Genomic DNA, 21,655 nt, shown 5'->3' on the forward strand with positions numbered 1-21,655 from the left:
AAATATATGAAGTCATAGTCAAGATATATAGACTAGTTTGAGCTGTGTGTGTGTGTGTGTGTGTGTGTATGTGTGTGTGTGTGTGTGTGTGTGTGTGTGCGTTTTAATCCAAATTTTCTTCTTGCATAGGGGTAATCGATCTGTGTAAAATAGCATAGTCATTTCACTAAGGTATCTTGCAGGCATCTGTGTGGATAAATTAGAATTAGGTTACACATTTTTGAAGTCAATATATACAATTGACCATTCTTTTCTTTTTAAAACCAACAATGGTTATGTTGTGACGAAGTAAGGCAGTTTTACTCAAAGTGTAAAAGGTGGACAGAGCCTCCGTAAACCATCCTCATCAGCCAGTCTTTTGACATGTTCAACGGTATGAAGTCCTGCGAGGCAAATCACAGAATGGACCTTGAAGGGCTTCTAGTTTTCATTCATTCACCCAGTCAATCAGCAATCATTGATTCAGGTCACTTGGCAGATATGAATGAACACTATAAGCCAACTACTCAGCCCCTAGACAATGAGGTGACAGAGGGCGTGGCCGTGATGTCAGAGGTGGGCAGGATATTCTGTGTGATTAGAAACTTTACATTGTCAGATGTATAGGCTTTTTATAGATTTTTAAAATATTTGTATTTCAGTGTAAATTATAGTGTTTGTCTGCACCTTTAATAATTATTCAATGTTATGTAATATATATGGCTTATGTTTTGGTAAAACAGAATAATTATGTAATTAATTCTGGTAAATTGGACCCAACACTGCCACCAACTTCCTAAGCATTGTTTCTCATACATTTGCCACAAATGGAAAGTGGTCAAAGTGAGCTTGCCTAAGGAAAAACTGTCAGTTCAACCAGGAAAGGAAGAAAGAGGTTAGTTTAACTTTATTTTGGTAAAAATTAATAACACATTGACCTTTTCAGAGGCAATCTAAAAATAAAACATCCATTTCCCATGCGAGGTTGTTACAAATTGTATTTGTCATTTTACAAAAATGTCACAATACATATAAATACATAGCCTAGATTGTTGCAAGGGAGATTATGTAAAAAATAATAATAATACAGGTTTAAAGGGCTTGCCCATCACAAAGTCATATCGCAACAACCGCCTCCATTTTGAAAGCATAGGAGCATTGGAAGGTTATTAATTATGTTAGTAGGAGTGTCTCTTTGGTCATTGTTTGATACCTCAACGTGAAATTATTCTTCATTATTCAACATTTGATATGCAAATTATTTGATTCACTGCTTGATGTATTGCTCTATCTATCGCCATAGATAGATAGATAGATAGATAGATAGATAGAAAGATAGATAGATAGATAGATAGATAGATAGATAGATAGATAGATAGATAGATAGATAGATAGATAGATAGATAGATAGATAGATAGATAGATAGATAGATAGATTTGTTTCACGCCTGGATATATGTCACCACTTGGCAGGAAGGAAGTGCTGTATATATATGTCATGTTGAGACACTTAACAGAGTCAAATTGATATTCCCAAACTACCTACTACAACTGCTTTCACATTTGAATGATTTATTGATGAGATACAACAAGAGCTGGTGCATGGTTTTAAAAACTCTCTCAGGGCCGGCCAACCTGAATGTTATTTACTTATTCGACTAGTTATTCAACACACATCTCCCTTTTTTAGTTATTCAAAACATAACCGTCTTAGTGTTTGTTATACGTTTCTACATACTGTGTGACCATCTTAGTTCTCATACTGTATCACTCTTCTGCTCATTTTACCCCTCGTACAACATATTCTTTATATTCATCATCCCATCATCCCCCTTCTCTCTCTCTCTCTCTCTCTCCCCTGCTTTCTCTCTATCTCTGCCTCTCTCTCCCACTCTCTCTTTCTTTTTCTCACTCTCTCTGTCCCTCTCACTCTCTCTCTCTCTCTCTCTTTCATCTTTCTCTCTTTCTTCCTGTTAAAAAGAGGGAAAGAAGAGGTAGCAGAGGAAGAAGAAGATGAAGAAGGCGATGACCCAGTTGGCCGAGTAGATGTAAATGACGGCCATGTCCATGTCCAGGTGCCATCCCCGGGTCTCGTCGTCAGAGTCCAGGTCGTCCCGGCGGTACCCTCCTCCATGAGTGAACCGGCGCCTGGCCGAACTGGTCTGTCGCTGGAAGCCTGTGTCAGGGAGACAAAGAAGAAACGATTGAGTGATCATCGGGAATCTCTATGTAGTGGTTGTACTATTCACAACTGTTTAGTTATTTAGCAGATGCTGATCCAAAGCACATGTGCAGAAACATGCCATTTAATAGCAGTTCTGAGTTAAGAATAGTACCCAAAGATGCCTATATAGGTAGACTGCTGACATTGAGTTTCAAACCCATAAGCTTTCGGGTGGTAGTGAAAAACCCTCGCCATAGTTTAAAGATGTCAATAGTCATGATGCCCCAAGAATATCGTGAGAATTCCATCTTTAACATTACTTAAACACTTAAAACACCCAACACAAATTGGTGTTTAACGATTTCACATCGCTGTGTTCGCTTGAATATTATTACAGTTCAAGTGATTGGTTAACTTGCCTCCAAAGATGCGGAACAGCTTCCTTGTGCTTGGAAGGGGCCACTTTGCACAACTTGCCCTCTGAAAGTTCTGTTTCCGGGAGAGGTATTCCATGGGGAATAATGTCTTCACTGTTTGATTGAGCTCTTTACGGACATAAGAACATAACAAAAAAAACATTAAATGAACAAGAACAAGCTCTTGAGTCACCGACTAATCGTTGTGTCATGAGTCCGGCTGGGGTTGATATTTAAAGTGAAATTCTGATTGTAGACATGTAGCTTTCACTTTCCCTTTGGGGTGACCTTGCTTTTGTAATCAGCAACAAGAGGAATCTTCTCTTAAGTCCTCACAGGCCCCTAATAATCAAACAAGACTCCTTAATATGTCGCGAGGAATCATTCAGCCAGCACTTTTCCCTTGTTTTGGCCCTTTGTTCCTCGCCATCACAAGTATACGCAAGTAGGTCAACGGAAATCATGGCTACTCGTTATGTATTCATCGATTTATCTAAAACGTTAATGGTGAACTGTTCCACCATTCCTGCTTAATAACATAACATAACTTAACATGATGCATAAATAATACTTTTTTCAATACCGTAATGGATCACAAGTCACCAAAAACAAATAAACACAAAAAAAATACAACCCTGTTACCCTAACATGCAAATAATTTGTTGTCATGTTCCGAACCAAAAGCGGCCAGTAGAAGGTGTGCAAGGGGGTTAAGTAATGTCTACTAGGTTTGTGTGGCTCATCTGGTCAGAACTGAGCCAAAGGTTTTAATCTGCTCCCTATGGACCCTCAGCAGCTGGGCTCTTCAAACACTGTCGTTTAGATTTCTATTAGTAGTGCTGTACACAAAGCCACACTCAAAGATGGATACACCAACCCGACGTACATTCATATCAATTATATCAGATGTATTGTTGTATTATTTCCACATGTGTTCCTTATAATGTCTTCATTTGAATGTGTTTGGCAGTGTGTATTCAATCAGAGCTCCAACTGGCGACAAAAGTGAAAAACTAATGATGTGCACCGTTCCTTTAAGAGGACGGCGCTTCCTATTGGCTCTCACCTTTCTGGAAGAAAACATGAGTGATGGTGGTCCTGCAGAGGGGGCAGGGGGTGTTGGCAGGAGTGCCCTTAGCCAGAGTCCTCAGGCAGGGTTCACAGAAGACGTGGGTGCATGGGTGACACGTGTACGGGCTGAAGTACACGTCCAAGCACACAGCACATATGAGGCCTTCACTGTTCCTCGTACTTCCTTCCTCCTCCTCCTCCTCCTCCTCCTCCTCATCCTCATCCTCACCATTGCTGCTACTGCTGCTGCTTGTGGAGCTCTGTGTGCAGTAGAGAGAGGGTTAATGTTATTGAAGGACATAGAGAAAGGGTCCATTCCCTTCAAGGACACAGATAAGGGTCAATTATAATTCAAGGACTTTTAAAGGGACATTCCCTTGTAGGACATAGATAACAGGTTGATTCCTGTTCAAGAACATCGAAAAAGGGTAGCCTACATGCCTACAAGGACATAGATGAAGGGTTGATTCAAGGGCATGTAGAAAGGGTACAGTTCCTTCAAGGACATTGATAATAGGAATGATTCCCATTCAAGAAAATGAATAAATTGTTCAATTCCTTCAAGGACAGTGATAAAAGGTAAATTCCCATTCAAGGGAATGTAGAAAAGTTGAATTCCCTTCAAGGTCACAGATAGAGGTCAAGGTAAGTGCTCTGTTGTTCAGGCAGAATTCATGTTGCAGATGCTGATACTAGATATTAGTATGGTGTTAAATTGTAAAAACTAGAAATGTAGAAAAGAAAACCTGTACATTACTGCAAACGTCTACAGAATGTACATTTCAGCACCTCAACCTAGCCTTGACAACTGCAGCAAACTCTCGAATAACGATCACAGGTCTAGCTTCACAGAGCACGGATATAAATTCATTTGAGATCACGAGTGAAAATGTGTTCAACCAATCACCGAGCCCAATGTCTGAGATCCACTACTGTGAATAAGTACGTCAGGAGTTAAGTATTTATGGAGGTGGATAGTAGAACAAGTATACTCTCCCGGCCCGTCTCCCTGTCTTTCTCTACCAGCTCTCACTGAGTTTTAATATTTGATGAAAAAGAAAGAACATTTCTATGTATTCCGTAGATATATTTGAACACGTTATTGAACATCTCGTTGATAATACCTTTGATAAGTCTGAGGTATTCAATTCATGTAGCTTTATTTGATGAGTCCTTTACAACATCCTGAATAGAACATTGGTGAAAAGCTTGAGAGGGATACCTGTGAGTTTAGGATTATGCAATACCTATTCTCCCCTTGAAAATGTAGCATTCTTTCTTCCCATATTATACCATGGACAAAGCTTTAATGATTATGATTCAGTTGTAATGTTTCCACAAGGAAGAACAGACTGACAAATATGCTGTTCTTTCAGTTCTCCATCTGGTCAGTTGGCAATAAATCAATCCCCTCAAAGTCTGCCACTGTCACACTCTCTTTACCTAAATCCCGCTCTCTTCTAACCTGTCAGTCGGTCAAGAGAACTTGCTACATCCAACTCCCTTTCATTCAAAAGATTCTGCACACCTTTACATATCCTGTCCAAAGCTTGCTCTCTCTTTCTCTCTCTCTCTCTCTCTCTCTCTCTATTCCCCTCTCTCTCTCTATTCCCCTCTCTCTCTTGCTTACTCTCTCTCTCTCTCTCTCGCTCTCTCTCTCTCTCTCTCTCTCACTCTTCTCTCTCTATCTCTCTCTTTCTCTCTCACTCGCTTCACATCTATATATAAATGAGGATTTTTGTTTCCAGGAGGACCCACATGTTCTCTCTCCTCCCCCCTCTCCAGGCTCCTGTGGTCTCTCCCATGGGTCCCCCCCATGTCTATATAGCGCCAGTCTGTTGAGCCCTGAGGGGGTTCCAAGTGTAATTACCACGTTGACACTCAGGGGGAGCTCCTGGGACCTCCCTGTCACGCCAGTGGCGCTTCTAGATGTGTGTCATTAGGAAAACAAAACACACACATTGAACACTCAACGGCACAATACTCAATGCACAATACGTAATCATGGCCGCTGTGCCTCTCTCCCCTGGTATCAAACCACTGCGACATCGTAGCAACCAATCCCCAACCCATCCCCAGTGACATCAAAGACCACCACACAAGGTATAGAGAAGTTACCACAGAGTCGTCCGAAATGGAGGTAGGACTGGCCTGGATCCCTGCAGATTTGTATCTAAAGAATGTATCCCTTTGACCAGTAGCCTTTGCTAGCATACTGATTCAATTGTGAACAATCTTGAAAAATGCATCAGAAAATACGATTTATGTATTTATAGACCTAAGACACAGTAGGCATCCTTGAGTCCTTTTTTGGTACCCCAGTAGGAGTCAACACAGCTGGGTACATCACTTGGTTGTCTGCCTCGCTGTAACAGAGGAAGCCACCAGCCAGTAGGGATCTGCGTGACGATAACACTTTGTCTCCCAGATGCTTTTTGAAAAGGTTGCGAGGGGATTTGGCCTGCATCACTGTATGCATCTTTATGCTGGCTTTGTAAGGAGGTGATAATTACATGGTACATTTACTTGGTAGATTTACTGGTCAGGAATGGCAAATCGCCTTATGAACTAGTGCTATAGAAAAATGTCACTTTTCCCTTTGTGAAATAAACAATGAGTAGGTCTAAGTTAATCAGTGTGTTTCTAACCACATTACTTTGGAGGGTATTTCTGCCCTCTAGTGGACAGAAATGGATGAATGTGTCTTTGACAGATTTCTTCCCAAAAGAAAGCCCAAAAGCTATTCTCTGGAATCATGTTATGTTTATTTTATATTTACATTACCACAGAACAGTAAAACATTGACTATATATATATTTTTTAAAGCTACATTACAGTACCAATGATATTCATACTAGATACCACATTCTTTCCAACCGGCTATCAATTTGACTTTGGCTATTGCTATCGCTAATATAATTCCAGTTCAATGATGTGATTGCCGGTCCAAGCAGCCAATCAACAGAGAACCTGTTCCATTGTCTGGGCAGTTTTGAAGAGCTCTCTGTCCAAGCCTCATCATGCAACTAATTCAAATCTAACCCCACTTAAAACCACACAGACAATAGCCATTGAGAAGAGCCGGCTGCTGATAAGCCTGTCGAGAGTCAGTGTCAAAAATAGGCCCACGTTTTCTGCTGGACATGGGCACACACACCTGACTTACAGCACCATAACCAGGTATAAAATAACACTGTTCTGGTGAACAGAAACCACTGCCGTTCTTACTGGGAGTTGTTTGTACCGCTACACACACAAACAGACACAATAAAGCATACTTACACTTTATTCAGACATGAAATCAACTAGATATATAAAAGTATAAAAGAAAATTATCAGCAATGTAAAGTCAAGCTTGGTGTGCAATTTATTCTATTTACCCCAAAGCCTAAGCTGTTTAACGTTCAGGATACAAATTTACAGCTTTGATTCTTTTTGACCATTGGGACCATTAGAAAAAGATTAATCTTACTACTATAATAGCAGGCCTGTCACACCAGTTACTCAAGTTACTCAAGTACGCATGTGCCAAGCGCGAACGCATATATACACCGCAAGCACACACATGCGCAAGAACATAAACGGAAACGCACACAAATGCGCACACATAACACCAACACACACAAACACAAGCACGCTCACACACCGCAAGTCAACACAAAGGCAGCGACAAACACACGGAGGCACACTTACACGCACGCACACACACACACACGCACAGGTAAGACGTTTAACGGCTCCGCCATCGGCACACGGGCAGGTAAGAACACACGCAAGCACGCACATGGGCACGTACATGGAAACGCACACACTACACACACACACACACACACACACACACACACACACACAAGCACGCGCACACACCGCACGTCAACACAAAGACAGCGACACATGCACGGAAGCGCACACACATGCGCGCGCACACACACACGCACAGGTAAAACGTTTAAAGGTCCCATGGCATGCCACCAGGTGTGGTGTGATTAGCCGGTACAAGCCGTTTTGGAAATCTGCCCCTTATGACATCACAGGTGGCCGTGTCCACCTAGATGTGTGCTGGATAGATCAGTCTACCAGCCTACCCAGTGGACTGTAGCAAACGTTGCTCATCTATCTGTCACACACCTAGGTGGACACACCCACCCAATAAGGGGCAGATTTCCAAAATGGCTTGTGCCGGCTAATCACACCACACCTGGTGGCATGCCATGGGACCTTTAAACTCAAACATCGCACCGACTGGCATATCAACACAGAAGTCACGTGATTCTTAAAGAGACAGTTTCCCTATAACACAGAACGAAAACATGTCAATAAGACAATATGGTGAATTATGAGTTCACCACAAGACTACACTTTGTTGCTCAAATGTAATATTACTCTCCTCCTTGAGCCTCCCCAAATGTCTTGCGATATTGATATCCCCCCCTCCCCCCTGTGGACTGTTTTAGTTGTTTTATTTTTCTTATATTTTGTGTGTATCCTATGTGTGACTGTAGGCTACTGCTGCCTGTCTTGGCCAGGACACTGGAAGAGAGGTTTAATCACAATGATGATTATTATTTTTCCACTAACCAATAGTAGTTGCCTTGCATTTTAAAATGTCATTGCACTTTTCAGCCCTGAATAACAGTAAAAGCTATTTAATAATTGATTTGCATGCATAGTATACTACACTTTCCATTTAATGTAATCAAAAGCTCACACACCAGCTTCTTTCAGATACACGTGTAAGCCCCGATATTCTCCTGATGGGCCGTATGTGTGAACAACGTATCCTGACATTTGTACCCTGAAAATCTCCTGAATAATACTTTCCCTGAGGTAGTATTTTCTCTGTAGGAAATGTAAATTACCTTATATGTGAATGAGGAGTAGAAAGTCTGTATTTCTCACACCACTTCAGTGGGCGTGTTGATGACGCTTCTGCATGTCATTGAGCGGCCCCCTAAATGATAATCAGCCTTTTGTTCGCTGAATGGTTAAAAAATATTAAAATGTTGGCACTGCTTTTAAGAGTAATTTGTGGTGAACGAATGTTATACGTTGTAAAATTATAGGCAAAATGTTATTATATTATGCGCTCAGAAATTTGTTACATCATCGACTGGGGTTTCCACATTATTGCTATGGGTTTAATTACAACTAAAGGTTGAGAAAACTCTAGTTGTTCTAGAAGGATGGCCTAGGTACAAAAAAAGTTTCTTAAACTATTTAGCAGATTCAGCCTTCATACTTTGTAAATCATGTGGCATTAGGATTGCATGGAGAAATGCCATTTCTTTTTTGTCAAAAATGGCAGTTAATAATTAATGATTCAGGAGTTAATAATTTATGAATCAGTCTTAATTTCTCCAATGCCTCCCCAATAAGAAAGAATAATGTCAACTATTTCTGTTTAACCAGAGAGGGCGCTCTCTCGGGTATTTGATTTAAAAAATATATATACTTGTAGTTTAGTTTATTCCTCCTTTGAATATGTAAATTGGTACAATATTTGAACATGAACATGCTTGAAGAGTATGTCTGACATCATGTTATGTTGGTTTAAAGTTAAAGTGGATGTCTCAAAGATTTTCATGTAAATAAATGTCTGTTCAGTCACTATCTATCAGCGAATGAAGTAACCCAATGGTGATGGCTTCTATGGCCCACTGATGAAAGCTGTTGCATTTTGCAGTATTATAAATCCTACAAACCGGGAATTGATGGCGAAACCATTTGTAGCTCTGTGAAGAATTACAGAATTAACGAGACTGAAAATTTAGCATCACCACTTTCAGTCGTAATGTGTGCCGTTTACCTGTCTGCTGTCCTGCTGCCGGCTCTGTCTCCATATCTCCCTCCTCCGTTGCCTCCTTCTCTGACTCCTCGCCCTGTTCTTCTCCCTCCTACTCCTGCTCCTGTCGCTCTCGACCACGGAGGAACAAGTCAGCGCTGCTGGTGCGAGGGCAGGACTAATCACCTCCACCGCACCATTTCCCCGGGCCCCGGCCCAAGACCCGGCCTCCACTTCCCCTACCCCTTCCTCTCCTCTCTCTCCTTCCTGCATGTCTTCATCATCCTCGTCTCCCGGCACTGTCCTGCAGCCCGAGGGCAGACGGTTCCGCCCGGCCCCTGACCTCGACCTCAGCCTGGCCTCTAACCTCCACGGCGGGTCTGGTCCTCTGGCGGGTGTACGTGGCGTGCGGTGGAGCGGGTCTGCTTTGAGAGCAGGCCTCTGGGAGGACTTCTGTTGTGGCGGAGGAGGATGTGGAGGCGTCGCCCAGATTCTGATTGGAGGGCGCTGGAGGGCGGAGGTGGACTTGGAGCTTGGGGCTGGCCGACAGCTGGTGGTTGGGGTGGAGGAGGTCATCCCTGCCCGGGGCCCATCGGAACGCGCTCTCCCTCCCATCACACCGGGCTGCAGGATGCCAGCGCACACATGAGTAGACAGGCTCCCGCTTTGCCCTTCGTCGTGCACGGCCGTTTTAGATGCCTCTGTTCTCCCCGTCCTTTCCCTGCCGCTCCTCTCCCCGTCTCTCTCGTCCTCCCTGAGCCTCCCCAGACTCTCCCCGCTCCTGCCTGCTAGGGTCCTCTCCTCTCTGCCCTCGCTCCGGGCGAAGCCCCCCCTCTCTCGTCGGTCCACGTTACAGGCCTTCCTGGTCACTTTCCTCCCGGCCAGCCGTTCCATGCGCCCGGTCGTCCCTGCGCTCTCTGGGCTCGAGTTGCCCCTGTGGTGAGGGCCCTGCCTCTCTGGATCCAGACCGCCGGCCGGTCGGCTTGCACTGCTGCCTCCGCTGGCCTCCCCGGCTCCGTCGGATCGCTCTCCACGCGAACCAAATACACCTGAGCTGTCGTCACTCATGACGGGACCCCTTCAACTCCTTTGTGGTCGGCCGGTCAGTAAACCTGATCCCAGCCCCCCGCTGGCTCAGCCTTTGACCCTCCCCAGTGGGTCCTCCATGGATGTTTTTCCCCCGCGCCCCTCGCCACACTTATGTTTCCCTGGTGGTGGTGGTGGTGGTGGTGGTGGTGTTGGCGGAATTACTCTGGGCCCTAGGAGGGGAGTGCTCAGTGTGTCCACCAGCAGATAACAGAGATGAGCAGAACAGGAACACTTCCCAACACGTCTCTCTCTGTCAACTCCTGGGACATTCCACACTGTTGACATGGCCACTGCACCCTGCCCCATCCCCCAACCCTCCCCCCCCTACCCCCCACCCACCCGTACACAATGGCTCCACTGTTCATGCCCTTGTCCTCCCCCCCACCCTATCCATTGTTCTTCAGGTAATCTATAGAATACAATCTGTGAAAAATATATAGAATTAACCAGAGCCATTCTCTCTCCCTTGCTGCCATGTCAAGTCAGCCCTTTCACTCTCTGGTTCACACAGTGGGTGGTGTGTGTGGTTGTGTGTGTGTGTGTGTGTGTGTGTGTGTGTGTGTGTGTGTGTGTGTGTGTGTGTGTGTGTGTGTGTGTGTGTGTGTGTGTGTGTGTGTGTTGGGTGGGGGTTGTGTGTGCGTGTGTGGTGTGTGTGTGTGTGTGTGTGTGTGTTTGTGTGTGTGTGTGTGAGTGTGTGTTTGTTTTCGTTGAATGAAAGACAAAGTTATGAAAAGTTGGGTTTTGATCCTCGAATATACATACATCTACAGTATTACGTATAGTATTAAGGATTGTATTATGGGACTTCAAAAAATATATATGATTTAGAATAGTATAGCTGTGGATGAACGGCAAACCTGATTTCACTATGGCTGCATCGCTTGTAAATGTATTGAAAGAATTGTAGTAAATATTGTAAAAATGTATTGCATTTTTACAATATTTAAAATTTCCTTGCTTTCTTTTCGTTCTTTCTCCACCAGTGTGAATTTCATTTCACTACCCTCTTTCCGTCCTTGTTTGTCCCTGTTGGTATATTATTTGTCTGAATTGGCGCTATCCCCTTCAGATGAGGCGGCGACCAGAACAGTACCCGCCACGACCACCAGATGGCAGGAGACCCCTGTTAGGGGTCAGCTAAGAGCTGTCCGTGGTGCTAAAATACGTTGCGCTTTCAACAACGTGTTGTTTGCCTTTGCGTTCTAATTTTTAGACATTTAAAATAAATAAATTCGATTATTTCTAATTAGATTTATTTAGTAGGCCTACATTGTTTTTTATATATTTTGGAATCAAGCCTATTTTTTTCAGATTCAGACCCCAAAACTACACCCGGATGAATTTTAAATTACCTGACCTACCTAACACTGCGATAACTGCCATAAAAACAAGTCCTCACTGTAACGTCTGTTTTAGTAACGACTTGTAACAGCGGACACTCCTGGTTCTCCACTTCACCACATACGGTTCTATGTTTCCAATAGAGAACTCTTTTCAATCTGACCCGTCCACAGCTTTGCGCAAAAACAAAACCAAGTTTAAAAGAAAAAGATCCGGAGAGAGAGGAGCACCCCGTCGTTTCTGCAGGTGTCTGGAGCGAAGGGCAGAGCAGCACTGAGGACGGGGGAACAAAACTCCGGGACGACCTCCTCGCGGTCTGACGTACCCGGTGCCTCTGCTATAAATGAATTCCCAGCGTCACTGGGCTCAGAAACATTCGCAGTTCCAGTGAGCACCCCTCTCCGCCGACATCCACAGCACGCTTTACGCACATTCCCCCACCCCCCTCCCGCCAAACACGCGCGCACTTCACAACACATACCCAAACACGTCTGCGTCATGCGCCCTAAAGACAGAGACGGTACGGACGAGGTGACTCCAATGGACCCAAGCAGTAGCCAACACGCCACCAAACAGATGTGAGCGACTGACCCCCCACTCCTGTAGAAGCTCCCCCCTCCCCCTTCAGCTGTCCCGGGATAGTGCTCTCTGAGCGCGTACGGAGTGGGGTGAATTATGGATTTTCCAGCAACCACCGGCAACGACAGCAACGCCACCTCGGGGTCCCCCGGCGGGGGTCTCGGTATGGTCGCGCGCTGGAACTCCAGTGAGAACGGCAGCGCGGCTCCGGGCTCTACGGCGGAGGACATGGAGCTGAGTTACCAGGTGGTCACCTCTCTGCTGCTGGCGGCCCTCATCCTCTGTTCCACGTTCGGCAACGCGTGCGTCGTGGCGGCGATCGCCTTGGAGAGGTCCCTCCAGAATGTAGCCAACTACCTGATCGGGTCCCTGGCCGTGACGGACTTGATGGTGTCGGTGCTCGTGCTTCCCATGGCGGCCCTCTACCAAGTGCTGAACAAGTGGACTTTGGGGCAGACGATTTGTGATATATTTATCTCTTTGGATGTACTGTGTTGCACCTCGTCCATCCTGCACCTGTGCGCCATAGCCTTGGACAGGTACTGGGCCATCACGGACCCCATCGACTATGTCAACAAGCGGACACCCCGGCGAGCGGCGATCTTGATCAGTGTGACCTGGCTGATCGGTTTCTCCATTTCCATTCCGCCTATGTTAGGCTGGAGGAGCGCGGAGGACAGGGCGAACCCCGACGCGTGCACCATCAGCCAGGACCCGGGGTACACAATCTACTCCACTTTTGGGGCTTTTTACATCCCGCTCATCCTCATGTTGGTCTTATATGGAAAGATCTTTAAAGCGGCCCGCTTCCGAATTCGGAAGACGGTGAAGAAGACTGAGAAAGTTAAAGTGTCGGACAAAAGCTTCAGCGTGTCTCCGGCGCTGTTTCATAAGAAGACCAACGGAGAGGCCCGAGACAAGGGCTGGAAGCTCGGCGCGGAGTCCAAGACGAACTCCCCGTGCGTAAACGGCGCGGCGAGACGCGCAGAGGAAGGTGAGTCGCTGGAGATCATAGAGGTGATCAGCAACTCTAAAACCCATCTCCCTCTGCCCAACACCCCGCAGTCGTCCCACGGTTGCGATCACACGAACGACAAGGCGTCGGACGCCAAGAAAAAAATCGCGATGGCCAGAGAGCGCAAAACGGTAAAGACCCTGGGGATCATCATGGGGACGTTCATCGTGTGCTGGCTGCCGTTCTTCATCGTAGCGCTGGTGCTGCCGTTCTGCGCGGAGAGCTGCTTCATGCCCGATCAGCTGATGGCAGTCATCAATTGGCTGGGCTACTCCAACTCCCTCCTGAACCCCATCATTTACGCGTACTTCAACAAGGACTTCCAGAGCGCTTTCAAGAAAATCATGAAGTGCAAATTTCACAGACATTGACGTGGCATGCTGATATGCACAATGAACGCAATGTGGTTTTTTTTGCATTTACTTTGTATGGACTAAACAAAGACAGAAAGACAGCAAGGAAATGTGTATCGACTATGAAAATGCCAAAAAATGCAAAAAATAAAAAGAATATACAAGGACAATCACGTTGCGGAGTTGGATGGATGAGGGACCACGTCTTTGTATTGGCGGACGAGAGAGAGGGAACCCAGAAGGTTTGACCGCGGTTTAGATTCCGGTTTAATCGATGTTGTAGCTCTTGCCTATACGCAGCAGTTACCATCGTTGTTTCATGCGATACATGTCATGACGTGTGCTGACTCCATCATGCATCCATACGGGACTAGTCAACCATGAGCTTTGTAGAGCTGAACAAATAAAGGCAATGTAACTTTATCAATGAGAAGTCTGACTGTGGACTAAGTTATTCTGAAAAGAACATAGGGAGGGGGGCGTATAAGGACACATAAGGCCTACATGATATCGAATGCAGCCACACGTTTCCATGTTGCAATAAATCATGAGTCAATGTTGAAGTGTGATCAACAAATGGGAACACTCAATTCATTTTGGCAGGGGTGTATTGCATAAGATGCTGCTTGGGTAATAAGGGTGTATTGCAGCTGAAATATGGATGGTTATTGAACCATCATCAGAGTTGATGTATAATATTTCCAACACGTTTTTTTTTTTCTGTCTACAATTAAGTAGGTTATTGCAGATATTCTGTGATTTCTGGACTAGCTCAGTATCAGCTGAATGTCTTCCTGCCTGTCTGACTGTCTCCACTTCCTGGATTCACAGCCAGGGGTTTTGGCTTTTTGTCATGATACCCTATGTAGGTGGGCAGGATAGCATGCAGAAAGCTGGTATGCAAACGCAGCATACAGCAGACTGACAGACACCTGCTTCCAGTGCTGCACATCCACGATGAAATACACCTGGTATAATATTTGTGCCTCTTAAAACATCTAGCCAGATTTTTCTGGTAAGATGGTGTAGTTATAGTTGAACTGAAAAATAACCTATAGCATGGAGTAGTGTTGACAAAGGCAACAACATCTCAATTGCATTTGAGGAGATAACCTTAAATGCAACTTGCACCTTAAGCTGGACCCATGAGCTGAAACACGATGCCTGCAATCTGTTTGTCATGGCAGCTTCAAACTTTTTTATGGTTATCACAATCACCAATCAATATCATCAATATTTGATGTTAGCTATTATAGCTAATAGCTATATTACCTGATATTATAAAACACACTTCAAATGCTAACAAACTGTGTTCAATGACACCATATTTGCAGTTCTCACTTTTCAGTCATACATAACACTATAATATCTCTTTTTTTATTTTCTGACTTCTTTGGAGACCATAGTGAGTGGTTTAAAATGTCTACACACACACACACACACACACGCACACGCACACGCACACGCACACACACACACACACACACACACACACACACACACACACACACACACACCATAGGTGCTGATCAGCTTATCAAGAACACTTAGTGCTTGACAGGTAAATGAGGGGGAGGAATGTGCTATGATAATGCAACAAAAATTACAAAGTAGATCACATAGGATCAAAAACAAGAGGTGGGGGTTAGGCTTATGCTCAAGGGTTCTCTTAGGTGGGCTGAGGCCATCAGGGATTGGACCCAGAATCTTAGGTGGCGGGAGTTGAACTCTCTAGCCACTTACTTACTCTTCAGATAATCCTTTATGCAGTGCTTCTCTACCTTTGGGTCGAGACCCCAACACAGGGGTCGAGACCCCAACACAACCTGCTATGAACATTAGGTCTCAGCAGGTTACTGAACTATAAACTATAGACATTTAATGATGGATTGATTTCTCAAACTCCAGGCCTATCAATTATTGTGATTCCAGCTTTTATGAGGTCCATTTGCAATATTGTGAATCCCTTTTTCTGAGGAACAGATATCAGATATGTGAGTCGGTCGCAACGATAGCCCTACGTCGCTGAAGCCTTTCCATGCCTCTTTCTCCCCCATCTGTGCCAAATATTCTGCCTGGTCTAGTGTGTGGACATCCTCATGGGGGGAGAGGAAGTGCTAAGGCTACATGAAGCTTAGTGGACTGAGGCAGTGGTTGTGTTTTGGTTCCTCCTGAGTCACCCAGTCAGCCAGGCCCATTAATGACATTACATTTTAGTTGTAGGACCCTGGGATTACTAATAGCTGACCTGCTTTGAACCTGCGGGAAAGGATTGGCCACGCTAATCCCGCTCCCACTGCAGGTCCTTAAGAGCAGGTATAGCTGCAAGGTTTGGCATAGGAGGGTTGTATCAGCAGGAACATGGCTGCAAGCAGCTTCAAAATAAGAGGGAGGGGGAGTGACGAGATGAGAGATGGGATTTTGGCACAGAGATTGGAGAGGAGGGGAGAGGGGAGAGGGGAGGGGAGGAGAGGCCAGATAATGAAAAGAAAAGGAAAAGAAAAGAGAGGAGAGGAGGGGAGAGAAGGCAAGGGGAAAAGAAAGGAGACAGAGGAGAGGAGATGAGATGAGAAACAAGGAAAGAAAATGAGAGGATGAGAGATGGTAGGAACATAAGGGAAAAGAAAGGATAAGAGGGGAGAATAATCAAAAGGAAAGGAGAGGAGAGGAGAAAATAAGAAAGGAAAGGAGAGAAGGGGAGATTAAATGAAAGTAAAGGAAAATAAATGATAAAAGGGAAGAGCAAAGGAACGGAGAGGAGAGGAGATGAGAGGAGATAAAAGGGAAGGAAATGATAGGAGGGGAGAGGAAAAGAAAGGAAAGGCAAGGAGACAAGACCTCCGATCCGGATTATACAAATCAGTGGCACTAGCCCTAGGGATTATGTGGTTGATACCACATGTGCTCCACTGCCCTCTGGCCCCTCACTATTGAGTATCTAGAATGTAGTCCGACCAAGCTCCTGCATTAGGCCAATGGTAACGGTTGAAAATGAACAATAAACATCACATTCAAATCCCCCATGGCATGCAACAGTTAGGTGAGCACTCTCTAAAAGACTGTGATGCCCCAAATACAAGATTACAAAAAAAACTAACTTGCTGCTGATATATAATGCATATTTGTTTTAATAAACACACGCAAAAGCAAAGCCACATTCTTGAAAACATTCTTTAAAACAAAGCTTAAAGCCAAACTAAGTAACTAAGTAAAACGGCGGCATGCATCACTAAGTATAGTGATGCATGTAGCCATACAAAACATGACACACAAAACATCTGTGCACTCTATGCAAGAGGACATGATCTGCATACGGAAAGGGAGTATCTCATCTATGCATTACTTTTAAAGGATGCTTCTGCTGATGATTGGGGTCCCTACAATGACAGCTACTGTCTCACACTACATGTTGCCTTGGCCCCTGCACAATGTTTCTCCTACATGTAAAATTGAAAATACAGTGCTTCCAGGCATTCACAACAAACCGTAGTGCAATTCAAACCAATTATTGTAGAAAAAAGAAGAAAGGTTTAGGAGCAGATGGTGGGTGAATTGTGAAAGTTATAGAAGTGAGTCAGATGGCGCTGGTTGTGATAATGGTTTTGATTGGTTTTGGAAAACAATTATTATGCTAATGTTATGTAAATTAATATTTCAGTAACAGGTTTATATGACCTGTTTTTTCGGGAGATGCAAAGCCTTGTTGTTAAACAACGATACAACTTTTATTGCTTTGCTTGGCCACAGGCAGCCTACTTTGAAATGCTAAGTTTAATTATGCTTCTCTTAAATTAAACATTTGGCCAATTTGAAAACTTTGTTCCATATTCAAGCATTATTCTCAATCCTTAAAGTTTAATATATAATTTACATTTTAATTACATTTAGAAGTACATTTATTGATAAGTTAATTTATTGATAATCTGTTATTTAAAAAATAGAATCAAATTAGACTAGCAATTAGACCGGGGATTGAATTTATTATCTTATGCTAGGAGTCAAACATACTACCCATTTATCCATTCATGCAGTTTGTGCAATGCACACACTACCACTATACAATATATTCTTCCAATGCAACTCCATATTAATACCTATGATAATCAGGTGTTAAGAAGAAAATACTTTTTTTTTTTTTGCAATTATGTGAGGCTTGAACCAATAACATTAAGACATGGAATTTACCAATGAGCCATCTTAATTTAAGTATACTTATTCTTTAAATACACACATATATAATTCCGCAGTTCTATTGTATTGAGATATTTAAGCCAAATTTATAGATGATGATATAACTGTTAAGTAATGGTCTGATTAACATAAAATACTCACTACTGTGACCATAGAGCAGAGCGAAATAAAAGATTCCTTTTTTATATCTGACACTTCTCTGTGCCCTTTGAAAATTGGATGTGGAGAAGAGGACATTGTTTAACAAAGGGAAAATGAAGGATGCTTTAGTTTGATGGACACTAAGAGCCCAGGCACGCGGCTCACTACGAGAAGCGCGTGTTCAGTAATTCAAGTGTTTCGGAATTCAGGTTTGATTTGCATTTATATTGCTGTGTTTTATATACCGATATAGTGTATTTTTCTTTGTTACATTTTCATGGAGCATCATGATCATGACCTGTAATTCCAAGCAATAGAAAAAGCATATTCAACTAATGACTGTCATAAAACAATCATAATTTGTCTGCTTTCAACACTGGTGGAAAAGAAGACAGCTAGTGCCGGGACAACACACCTAAACATGATCAAAGGGGTGACGCAGGAGGCAAATGGGAGAGAGAGGAATCCACAATACCGGGAAGAGAAAGAAAGAGAGAGAGGGAACAAGAGAGAGCGAGAGAAAGAGAGCTAGAGAGTGACGGACAGAAGCAACACATTGAACTCAGCATGTGTTCTGCTACACTTCACTCCAGGGCCCACTTGATCTGCCTGGGCTCTTAGAATTCACAGCCCACAAACGCCAGTGGCTCGATTGCTCTCTCTCGCTCTCTCTCTCTCTCTCTCTCTCTCTCTCTCTCTCTCTCTCTCTCTCTCTCTCCCTCTCTCTCTATCTCACACTCTTGCTATCACTCGGTCTCTCTCTATCACTCGCTCTCTCCCCTCCCTCTTGCTTTCTCTGCCTTCTCTATCTAGCTCCCATTTCTCTATCTCTATCTCTTTACTTCCATTTCTGTCTCTCTCCTAACACCTGTCACCATCTTCCGCTCTTTGTTTGATCATCCCTCCTTTCCTCATCTTTCTCTCTATCTTTTTAGCTCTCGTTCTACATGTCTCTCTCCCTTTTCGACCTCTCTATCCCCTTTCTGTATCACTTTCTGTCTAAGTCTTCTTTTCATCTCTCTCTCTGATTACAATAATCTCTTTATCTTTCTCTCTCTTGTTCGATCTATAATTTGTACTTTAAAAACACTATCGATGTGTCAATCTATCTATCAATCTATCTATCTATCTATCTGTCTATCTGTCTATCTGTCTATCTATCTATCTATCTATCTATCTATCTATCTATCTATCTATCTATCTATCTATCTATCTATCTATCTATCTATCTATCTGTCTATCTGTCTATCTGTCTATCTATCTATCAGTCTATCTGTCTATCAATCTATCAATCTGTCTATCTATCTATCTATCTATCTGTCTATCTGTCTATCTGTCTATCTGTCTGTCTGTCTGTCTGTCTGTCTACCTACCTACCTACTAACTCCCTCTCCCCTTCCGCTTGTTCCACGATTCCCTATCCATCTTTCTTTTTGTCACTCAATCTTATTTTCCCTCCATCCACATTTTCTCTCTTTAGCAATACAAGAGGGAAGACAAATTCCTTCAAACCTCTCTGTGGCGTAAATGATTGAAAGTTGGGCTAATTTGTGACTGGGCTATTTTGTCTTAGCACAAAGCTATTCGCCTGATTTAGAGCCTGCTGGGTCCCTCCTCTTATGCTAACGTTCCTATTCTCCTTGACAGGTGTAAGACAGACATGGACACACACATGCGCACTTGAACGTACACACACACACACACACACACACACACACACAGGCATACACACACACAAACACACACAAACACACACAAACTCTTACACACACACACACACACACACACAGAAGTGTTTCAAGATATGTATGTCTTATTGTCTGTCTACAAGCCCCCCCCCACCCCGGCACACAAACACACACACACACACACACACACACACACACACACACAGACACACACACACACACACACACACACACACATACACACAGATGATTACATTGTGTTCCAGGGGGCTTTGTCATTGGGATTGGGGAATGGAATTATTTGGTGCCACTGCAACGTGACGGTTGGCCTACTACTACGATGTGATGCTCCCTATGGGCTGAGTTGAATCAGTGATGCTGCTGAAGTTTTAACACAAACCAATGCAACATAGTCCAAGCTCTTTTATTTTTGTGAACCTGGATGTAAAAATCTGAATGTTCTGATACTTAGGGGTTCTTCTTTAGAATCGATTAATGGGTGTGCATCGGTAGCATTAGTAATTTTGTAATAATGTGTTTACAAATTATGCATTATTATCTATGCTATACCACTAAACTGATTCTATACTCCTATACGTTACTATTTTCCTAGCTGGACTCAAGGTATATAGAAGCATTTCTAGTCGTCTAGAAATGTAAATACAGTGTGCTTCTCTATCACCGTTTGGAGTCCTGATCGATCAGCCCTCAGATGAATGGTGTTGGGGGTTTCTAGTTGAGCAGTTATTGCTCAATCTGTGTGTGTGTGTGTGTGTGTGTGTGTGTGTGTGTGTGTGTGTGTGTGTGTGTGTGTGTGTGTGTGTGTGTGTGTGTGTGTTGCTGAACTGCTGGACAAACAAGGGAGGGCCCACAAAGCCTTTTTGAAGGGGTTTCCCAAAGACCCGCCCATCGGTGCATCGCTAACGGTAAACTGAAGTCACCATGGCAGACCTGCAGACAGTGTGAGCTTCCAACAGGAAATACAGGAGACAATTCAAAGATTGCACAAGGCAGCAGCCAGTACCCCACCCCATCAAGACTCTGGCAAGTAAACCAGTAAAACCACCCTGTTCAGAGTCAGGGGGTCTAGGGGTAGGTGAGCGGTGTGCAAAGCAAGGAAGTTTGAGAATTTAAAGTCATAAGAGGTGGTGGTTGTGAACTCTCTATTCTTAGGGAATTAATTACGGACGGTCTGTGTGTTTGTTTGTTTGTTTGTTTGTTTGTTTGTTTGTTTGTTTGTTTGTTTGTGTGTGTCTGTTTTTCTCTGGCCGTGTGGTAGCTTATTGCACTGTTACTGAAACAAGGAAGAGTCAACTAAGTTTTTAATTTACTGGCCCTCGCCGCTTGAGGATGATGTTCACGAAAAACAAGGAGAAATCAAGGGTTAGAAAAAGAGAGCGATGGAGAGAGAGAGAGAGAAAGAGAGAGAGAGAGAGAGAGAGAGAGAGAGCGTGAGAGAAGGAGAGAGAGAGGGAAAGAGAGATATAGAGAGAGAGAATGCAGGATGATTGAGCGAAAGATAAGGGGAACGATGTGTGAGAAAACAAGGCGAAATCAAGCATTAGATAGATAAAGAGAGAGAGAGAGAGAGAGAGAGGGGGGGGGGGAGAGAGAGAGAATGCAGGATGATTGAGCGAAAGATAAAGTGATAAGAGTGTGATAAAGATTTAGGCTTTAATTGGCGTGTATTTTGATGCGTTACCTGTCTGTCAATATAACATTCAGCTCTAAAAGAATGAAGGGGGCTGCTATATGTCGCTCTACATATGTTTGATCATTTTTACTTCTTTGTGTGTCTATAAGATCCAGACATTTTATCAATATTTTAGGAGTATTCAATAATTTA

The 21,655-nt window shown here is 43.7% G+C and overlaps 1 protein-coding gene across 1 annotated transcript; it reads left to right on the forward strand.

The window, feature by feature from the left end:
* Positions 1-12,517: 12,517 nt before the first annotated feature.
* On the forward strand, positions 12,518-13,807 carry htr1aa (5-hydroxytryptamine (serotonin) receptor 1A a; the record flags this gene model as incomplete). Its single annotated transcript, XM_079739706.1, has 1 exon — positions 12,518-13,807. The coding sequence occupies one exon, from the start codon at positions 12,518-12,520 to the stop codon at positions 13,805-13,807; it is 1,290 nt and encodes a 429-aa protein (XP_079595832.1).
* Positions 13,808-21,655: the final 7,848 nt, after the last annotated feature.

The sequence above is a fragment of the Pollachius pollachius genome (genome assembly GCF_949987615.1).
Source record: "Pollachius pollachius genome assembly, chromosome: 1".
NCBI classification, from domain to species: Eukaryota; Metazoa; Chordata; class Actinopteri; order Gadiformes; family Gadidae; genus Pollachius; species Pollachius pollachius.